Source organism: Otolemur garnettii, unplaced genomic scaffold, assembly GCF_000181295.1.
Source record: "Otolemur garnettii isolate 467f Iridium unplaced genomic scaffold, OtoGar3 scaffold00136, whole genome shotgun sequence".
NCBI classification, from domain to species: Eukaryota; Metazoa; Chordata; class Mammalia; order Primates; family Galagidae; genus Otolemur; species Otolemur garnettii.
Window position 1 is genome coordinate 1,975,545 of NW_003852531.1, and position 9,511 is coordinate 1,985,055.

General features: G+C 46.6%; 1 protein-coding gene across 2 annotated transcripts in view; it reads left to right on the top strand.

Annotated features, from left to right (window-relative positions):
- RIN2 (Ras and Rab interactor 2) overlaps nt 1-4,380 on the top strand; it is a 74,479-nt gene extending 70,099 nt beyond the window's left edge. The window contains exon 10 of one of the 2 annotated variants that reach the window (XM_023518378.1): nt 2,536-4,380. In XM_023518378.1, the coding sequence (XP_023374146.1) occupies nt 2,536-2,859 (324 nt within the window). In that variant the 3' untranslated portion in view covers nt 2,860-4,380. The remainder of the gene's footprint in view (nt 1-2,535) is intronic. The other variant, XM_023518379.1, reaches the window with a different exon arrangement.
- Nucleotides 4,381-9,511: the final 5,131 nt, after the last annotated feature.

Here is a 9,511-nt window from a genome sequence, read left to right on the forward strand (position 1 = left end):
GGGAGAGGGGCAGCCGTGCACTGGGGCCTGGCCTCTCTCTGGGGACTGGGAGAGGGGCAGTCGTGCCCTTCCTTTTCTCCTTCCTTTTCTCTTGCCCACTCCCTAAGAGGGAAGATTCCAGAATCTGGGCAGCCAGCAGCAGCAGCTATTCAGGGCCAGAGGGAGCAGGTGAGCATCTGAGTAAGTCCCGCTCCGGCTCCCAGGCTGAAGTTGTTCATGACCCCAGTTTGGTCTGGGAATGTGGGATCCCCAATGAGCTTGTGTCTTATAGAGAAGAGGTGAGTTAGGGCTGTGGAATCTTTACCTAACATGACAATTCCTGACTTATTCATACTCTATGAAAGCAGGAGTGAGTTGGCAAATGTCTTTGAATGCGACTTTGAAGGTTTTAATTGAATTATAAAGCCTGACTGTGCTGTTTCTGAGCACCACATGGTGGGTTTCCCAGCAGGGAACAGGAAAAGCAGAACAGATTCATCTCCACATCCAGATTCACCTTCCTGGCCTTTTCTTTTCTTTTTTTCTTTTTACCTCCTTAATGCTCTGAAAATAATAATAATAATAAAAAGGTACATTTGGTTCAAAGTCAGCCCATCACTGAAAGGTGGGATCCGCTCAGTCTTCTCCAGGATTCTCCCCTAAAGCACACAGGTTGTGTGTTAAGTGACTCCCGCCGTGCAGGCCCTGGGGTGCTGCCACTCTGGCTTTCAGGGAGAAGGTTCCTGGGGTGATGCACCCTCTGGAGAGAAGAGGGGAAGTGAGAACAGCTCCTTCTCCCACACCCCCACCTGCTGCCGGCCCCTTCCTCCTGGCAGCTCTCTCCGTCTGGAGACCCTGGACATCCAGGAGCCCCTCCCTTCTGTGGAGCCCCCGTCTTGCACATGTGCTCAGAATATAACCTCCAAGGCGCATTTCTAGTACTCTACTAAGGAGCAAATACAAAAGCTCAGACAAGAGGGTTGACTTGGAGCCCCTAATTCCGGGGCCGTAGACACAGGTCTCCTCACACAGGGCAGGGCAGCAGACCACAGTGAGCTGGCTCTGCCCTGTCCCTCCTGAGTAGCCCTGGGCAAGGTCCTTAGCCTCTTTGTGCCTCACTATCCTCCTAGTCAGGTGGAGATCATGGCTGGTGTAGGCTGCCTTCCCAGGGCTCCCTCCAGGGGTCAAGGGTAGCTACACATGGTGGGCAGGAAAGAGGTGCTGGCCATGGAGACCGTCTGTGTGCACACCTGCATAGCTCACCTGCTGGGGAGGCCCTGGGCTGGCAACGCCCTCCCCAGGCACAGACAGGGCGTATCTTGTGTGCACAGAGCACGCTGTCCTTCTGAAGGGCTTTCCCTCCCATTATCTAGCCAAACCAACCCTCATGGGAACCATGTGGGTACCCAGGCAGAGAGCACCCCTTCCCTTGACTCCTGGGAGAGCTTGCCTGACTTAGAACAAGAAAATGTATTCTAGCCGAAGCTCAAATTTAGCCAGGTGTTCCATATTTCATCTGATAAAATGTTCCATATTTCAGGTGTTCCATATTTCACCCTTTAGGAAATGGAAATGGGATGGTTATTCAGGGTGACAAACCTCAGAGCACCTAGGATGACCTGGGGATTCTTGGTGCTGGGTTGGGCTCTGTGTCACACTGGCCCACAGGTTTGCTGCAGATCATGCCAGCGCACCTGGGACTGCTCACGTCAGCGTCCAGCCCGCAGGTGTCTCCTTTTATGTCCCCGCAGCTCCGCTGTGCACTTAATCGGCTCCATCCCCAGAGTATTTGGCAGAATCAACATGCTCCTCCTCTGATGGTTTCCCCATTGCACTCAGAGCCACTTGGAGCCTGGTACTAAATTGAGCCACATGAACTCACCATTTGGGGAGATCAAAAATGGTCAAATACCAGTAGTTTCGTGTGGTTCCATCTTACATTATTGCCCTTACTTAAGCTTCATAAATAGTCCCAGCTGCTCCAGAGGCTGAGGTGGGAGGGTCACTTGAGCCCAGGAGTTCCAGGCTGCAGTGAGCTCTGATCGTACCACTGCACTCCAGCCTGGGCGACAGAGTGACACCCTATCTCTAAAAGAGAAAAAAGAAAAAAAGCAAGCATAGTCTGTGCCGTTACATCCAGGTATCTTAAATCTCAGCTTGCTGACTTCCAGATCAGACTCTTCTGCTACTTGGTTTATTTTTCCAGCTGGGGACAAGCCCAGCATCTGATGTGGTTCACACTCGAAACCAGGGCTTTCTCAGCCAGGCTTTATGAGAGACCCTGGAAGATCAGAAGCAGGACTTCCTGCTTCATGTATTTGCACAGAATTAAATGTGGCCTTCAGCCCATCTTGTTGGACAGTAGACAAGCCAGCTCCTCACTGTCCAAAGTCAAGTCCAACCTTGTTGCAACGGGAGGCCTCTCAGCCTGACATTACACACTGTGACAAGCCAGAGCCTTGATGGCTCCCCTCAGCCTCCCGTGTCTCCCACCACACTCCCTCACTGCCCGATATGGCTTTCTCTCCTGACTTTACCCTGCTTCTTTCTTCCCAGAATTACCTCCGAGTTGCGTTCCAGGAGGTCGGCAGTGGCTGCACGGGCAAGACCCTCCTCGTGAGGCCGTATGTCACCACCGAGGACGTGTGTCAGATCTGCGCCGAGAAGTTTAAGGTGCAGGACCCCGAGGAGTACAGCCTCTTTCTGTTTGTGGACGAAACGTGGCAGCAGCTAGCGGAGGACACTTACCCTCAAAAGATCAAGGCCGAGCTGCACAGCCGCCCCCAACCCCACATCTTCCACTTTGTCTATAAGCGTGTCAAGAGCGATTCTTACGGCGTCATTTTCCAGAACGAGGATGAGGACCTCACCACCTCATAGAAGGCACAGGGAACTTCTCAGTGTTACATCCAAAGGGGGCTGGGGCCTTGCTTCCTGGCTTCTGTGTGTGTGAGCCTGAAAAGCAGTCCCCTCCTGGGGGACTCCTCGGTTCAGTGAGTAAGCCATCCACAGGCCAGCTTGGCCAAGGGCATCGTTAGCCACTCCAAGTAGCTGAGGTTGTGAAACAGTAGGTAGGATTCTCCTTCAGCAAAGGAGAATTGCATATGATGGTTCAAGTGTCCTGAGATTGTTCGCTACCTACCCCTAGCCAGGTTCTAGGTTGGCTTACGTGTATGTATATATGCTGAATAAACATTTCTTGAATTCAACAGCAGGTGTTTGTAAAGATTGTCCAGTGAAGAGAGTCAGGTACTTCTCAGTTCCATGGGTGGCTCCGCCCATCCTTCCTCTCTTTCTTCTATCCTTTCTTCTTTTTCTTCTTCTTCTTTTTTTTTTTTTTACAAAGAGCCTTTGTGTTTTTATATATTTCATAGAAATTTTTATAGCAGTTGCAGGTAAACTGTCAGGATTTGTTTTTAAAATATTTTTGTAACTTTAAAATATTCTATAATTATGCATGTGATTTTAACATTTAATATTCAAAAATAAATCTCTTGCTGGATTTGAGAGTATTGCATTTTACAGGTCTCTCTTCTGTAACTGGATGTTTTGGTGACTTTGTGAAGAGAGACTGCTGGATTTCTTAAAGCAATATATTCTTGACACTGGCCGCAGAATGCCTTTGGAAATCTCATGTACTGTTACCTTGTTCACATTTAGTGGTGTTTTGCTGTTTTGATTTTTTAAACAAGTGATGCTGATAATAAGGAGAGAAATGAATGTAGAGAGAGGTAGAGAGAGAAATACAGACTCTAAAAAAGGACTGGGGAATGTAGTCTGCTGGTTCAGGCTCTTGGAAAAGCAGATGGGAGGAACCACCTACTCTTAAAAGACTGTAAATTTGCAATGAGATTTGACAAAATCTATTCTATATGTTAGTGACTTTTAGAAATAATTCTGAAAACCCCATGAGGCGAAAAATTGAGAATGATAATGCTATTCCCCCACTTCCATACAATCAAAAATAACAGCATCAAATTATTTGGGGGCAGAAACCAAGTAATGTATAATGTGACTTTTGTTGAGTTAAAAAGATGTTACACATTAGAAAAGTTTTGAAACGCACCAAAAAACCCATCTGCATGATAAGGATCTATGGTGAAGTTAAATCCGTGTTTTATAAAAGCAGCGTGCAGGGACACAGACTCTGAGGGTCTCATATCAGTGTAACACAGGTAGTTACAAAAACATGTTCCCGTACTGTGTAAAGATGCATAGTCATCTGTCTGATTGGCCTTGTACCTTGTCCCTTTCTTAGCCTTGACTTTTGTTGTACTAGAACCCTCAGCACATACCATGTTGTACTTCCTTTTGTAAATGATTTTTAAATGGAATTTTGCACATAATACATTGTAATACTGTATGATAATCACGTGTGAAAATAATTTTTGAAACATTCTTCTTTTGTCTCTTTTCTTTTAGAGTGAGAATATTGTCATGCACCACACAAGGTCATAAAATCCAGAATCCTGGCCAGGGTTTATGGTTAGAGAATCTCTAGAGAGCACACAGAAAAGCTCACAGTTTGCAGAAGCTGGTGCATTAGTATTGGACAGAAGTTAAAGCAGGAGGGAAAGATCATCCCTTGACCTGAGTTTCACTGTCACCTAGTACAGTGCTCGGCTTAGCTGGACCTAGAACAGATCACAGAGAATCTGGGCAGAGTTAGCTGGGGCCCTGCGTGCAGGCCGCCTCTGTCCGCATGCATCCTCTAAGGCCCTGGAGAGTTCAGGGCTGTTTCAGAATCGTCGGGGCAGGGGCTTGGTCCTTCTTACTTCTGCCATATTCCCCATACCCGGAACCATGCCTGACAGATAGTAAGTGCTCACTGACTGAAGGAAAGAAACACAAGTTTAGACGGTCTCCTAACCCAGCTAACCTCTTTAGAGCCTCTTTAGAAGCTCCTAACCTCTAAGCCGGGTCTACACACTTAGAGGTTACATGAGGCCTGCAGGAGCTGCCTGCTCTTATAATGAATTAAAAGAGGACAGCTCAGTGCATGGAGTTGTGCTCCCTACTCTTCAAGCTAAGTTCTTTCTTGTGCTGTTGATTTAAAGCAAGTCACAGTTTCTGGCTGGCAGGCGGCCTGAGCAGGCTTCAGCAGGATGAGAGCGAGATTGGAACAGGAAAAGTCAGCGTGGGCAGAAGGCAGCGTCACAAGACCGTCCCTGGTTTTGTCATTGGGCAATGTCTCCCTGTTAAAATTGCCACACAACATATGTCTCCACTTTTTCCCCCACGCAGGCATTTCTCACTTCTCAAATTGCCAGGAAACAGACTTGGGCGAAGGTTGGAAGGAATAGGGAGAGTAAATATATACACACCCACCGAGTGGAGGAAGACAGGGTGTATTTCCAAATCTCAGAAGGTCTTTGAATGCCAACCAGAGGAAGAATTAGTTTGTTTGTTTTTTTTAATGTTGTAGCACTGCCAAATATCCCCTCACTCCAGGGACACAGAGTATAAATAGAAACTGTTAAAGTAGTTCATATCTTGTGGAAGTTACAACTTTAGATCTGTAAAAAACCACAAAGGCCAGGAAGTGCAGTCGTGAGCGCTTCATTCATTCACAAACGCAGCTTCATCTCCACCTCACTTGGCTCTCACCCTCATCTTCCTGGGGGGCGGGGAGCTTGGGATGAGAGGGTGCTCTGATTTTTATGGCACCCCTGGTCACACCCCCAAAGTCTAACACAAACAGCATGGGGTGTGTATGGAACACAGGTATTTCAATCATCTGGCCATTTTAATTATATTTAGAGTAAAACCCTAAATATAATTTTTCAGATCATTTTCATGATGGTGAATCTGAGGCTAAAAGTGCAGTTTGCTGTTTAATTAACCCTGACAAGCTGGAGACGTGAAAGGGTGGGGGGCATCCCTCTTTTTACCATCCCCCGACTGCCCGGTGGATTTTCCATCAAACATTAGGTTTTAAAATGCTCTTAATCTATGCCAAGCCTCCTTGCCAAAAATCAGGCTCTGATCCTTTTTACAGCTTCTTTCTTCAGTTCCAGCCAGAGACTCAGGGTGAACCTGGCCCCACTGCAAACATGCCCCGCCCACACTGTGTGTGTCCCAGACTCAATGTCCCCTGAAGTTCCTACCAGAATAGATGGTTCTCAGCTTTGGCTGCACCTTGAAATCACCTGGGGGACTTTTGAAACTCCAATGCCCCAGCTGCCCAGAACATCAGAACCTCTGTAGATGGGACCCAGCCAGCTACATTTACTTAAACTTCCCAGGTGCTTCTACTGTGAAAACGGGGCTGAGAACCCCTCACCGACCCCCCACCGACCCCCCACCCCCGTTTACATTAAGACATGAACCTTAAGATAAAAGCAGGCATGGGGGAGGTGACACCTCGTCTGTTACCACTAACCTCTGACCAATACCTCTAGTTGCCCAGCAAAAGTACAAAGCAAGCCACGTAAGTGATCATAAATTGTCTGGTGAGGACGCTAAAAAGCAAAAAGGAATGGGTAAAGTCAACTTAGTAATGCATTTTATTTAACCTATGATATCTCAAATATATTTCAACAATTAATAAAAATATTACAAGTATTTTAAGTCTACATCTTTATCTCTTTCTTTCTTTGTTTCTTTCCTTTTTTTGCAGTTTTTGGCCAGGGCTGGGTTTGAACCTGCCACCTCTGGCATATGGGGCCGCTGCCCTACTCCTTTGAGCCACAGGCGCTGCCCTTTCTTTTTTCTTTTTTTGACAGAGTCTCCCTCTGTTTCCCAAGCTACAGTATAATGCTTAGCTCACAGGAACCCCAAACTCCTGGGCTTCAGCAGTCTTTCCAACTCAGCCTCCCAAGTAGCTGGGACTTTAGGTGCCCAGCATGATGCCTGGTTAGTTTTTCTATTTTTAGTGGAGACAGGAACCTTCACTTGCTCAGGCTGGTCTCAAATTCCCAAGCTCAAGTAATCCTCCTGCCTCGGCCTCCCAGAGTGCTAGGATTATAGGTGTGAGCCGCTGCTCCTGGCCAAAAGAGATATTTTGTATTTTTAATTTTTTTATATTAAGTTCAAAATCTTATGTGAATTTTGCACTTAGGACGCATCTCATTTCACACTGGCCATATTTCAAATGCTCAACAACCACATGTGGCTAGTGGCTGCCATACTGGATGGCACAGCTTCTAGCATATTAATCAAGAATAACTGTAAAGGCTCGGCGCCTGTGGCTCAAGTGGCTAAGGCCCCAGCCACATACACCTAAGGTGGCGGGTTCGAATCCCCAGCCCGGGCCCGCCAAGCAACAATGATGGCTGCAACCAAAAAATGGCCGGGTGTTGTGGTGGGCGCCTGTAGTCCCAGCTACTTGGGAGGCTGAGGCAGGAGACTCGCTTGAGCCCATGAGTTGGAGGTTGCTGTGAGCGTGATGCCATGGCACTCTACCCAGGGGGATAGCTTGAGGCTCCGTCTAAAAAAAAAAAAAAAAAAACTGTAAAACCTAAAAAAAAAAAGTATGCATATATAAAATAAAATCACATCCACAGGATATATCTACAAAGAAACACACACGTGCACACTGTCAAACACGTGTACTTATTACTAGCTGAGGATAAAAATAGCATCTCATCTTAGCTGAGCACTGCCCCAAGACAGGCATAAATTAATTCCTGCTGTTTATTCTTACAGCCGAGCACCACACCACAAGACCATTAAACGTCAGATGTTACTGTCATTAGATAATCAACTGCTTTGACATTTTCTCATTACTGCTGATTGTTATTTATCCATTCGTGTTGTTATCTGCTGGTTCGTTTCTTGTGAAATAGAAGAAAGGATGTAACAGGTGTCAATAGTTTAAGGGAAATGTGGGATGCCCGGTGTGGGGGGACCAGAAGCAAAGTCAGCCCTGTGCATTGACTTTGCTGTTGTTGCTGGTGCCGGCGAGGGCGCAGAGTGCTGTGTGAATTGGAAGTAGCCTGTTCCTCCTAGAATCCCCTGCTGGCCATCACTATCATCAGCGCACAGCCGGGGGCTTTTGCCAAGAAGGGGAAAAGGGAGCAAGCAGGCTTGCACAGAGGAGTCTTGCTGGTTTCCCTGCGGTGGCCAGAGGAGTCTAAAGTAGGACTTACCAGAAAGGAAATCACAGCTGAACCTCCATTACTCGACCACCCAAGGGACTGTACCAAGTGGCCAACATATGGAGGTGGCCAACCTAAGGAACTAGGCCTGCGGTGCAGATGGGCAGGTCTGGTCTATGGAAGTGAGGTCAACTTAAGGAGGTGGTCAATGCAGGGACGTGGTCAGCTATGGAGGTCTATTGTGTTTACATAAAAGCATAATTATTCTCAGCGATTATTTCCCCATATTTTTCCTTCTTATTTGGTTATGTTCACTTATTCACTTAAATCATACATTTAGATCATCTTAATAAGATTTAGAAATCTTAATAAGATATCTCTTTAAACAGTATGCTTAACCCCTCCAAAGTATTTGATGTGATTGTCTTTATTTCTAATGTCCTGGATGCTTATTTTTTGCCAATTCTATAAATTGTGAGAGAACAGACTTATTTTTGAGATTGTAGTTCCAGTCAATTTTACCTTTCTCGCAGTCGACTAATGGCCCATCCCACCAGGAAGTCTGCCCAGACTTTGACTGGGAGGAAGACCACATAGAACAAGCTACTGAAGACTCCGACTGATCCGAGACTTAGAAGTCAGCGCACCTGCGAGAACACGGGAGCCTGTCTGGTTCCACCAGCACGTGAGAACAATACTTGGCAAAGTGCAAAATCTCATTTAACAGATGGTTTCAAGGTCTTGCTGTGAAAGTATAATCCATGGACCAAGCATCAGGTCTTGGGAGCTTGTTACAATCTTAGAGCCCGCTAGGCCTGCTGACTGGGAATCTGCATTTTAAGACCCCCTTAAGACTGTCGCCCTGCATGTTGTAATTGGCTTGAGAAACATTGGTTCTGGGTTATTTAGGGCAATGGCATTTGCACAACTGTTACAAATAAACATAGTAGGTGGGCTGCTGTTGTAACCCTGGAGGAAAGGAATAGAAAATAGCTTGTGATAAGGCTTCACATCACTTAAATCACTTGCAAATCCACAAAAGGCTTAAAATGCAACTGTCAGGAAACATGTTTTTGCTCCATTGCTTTACAGTATGTTAAATTTTATCCTCCTTGCTTTGATAGGGAAAAGGGGCCTGAAGCTCATGTGGAAAAGATTCTGAAAGGGAGGTGGAGTTGATGGAGGCAAACTTAAAGATTCTGCTGATTTTGCGGGAGGTTGGCTTCTGTCCCTCCAGTGACTAATGAGGGCAAACAGAAGCCGCTGAGTCAGGAAGTTCTTCCTGTCCCCTCCAGCTGTGTGCACAGGCCCCGGCGCACAGGCAGGGACCTCGTTATGGAGTCCACGGAATTAACCAGTCACACTGTCTGCTTGTGATGCAGGAGGGTTCTGCACTGTTTTATTTTCTCAAAGGACAGCCAGCTTTTTAAAAAGGCATTTCGTTCCCTGAGGACCATTTTACTCATTGGTTTTGAGAAACGAAGGTCTACTTT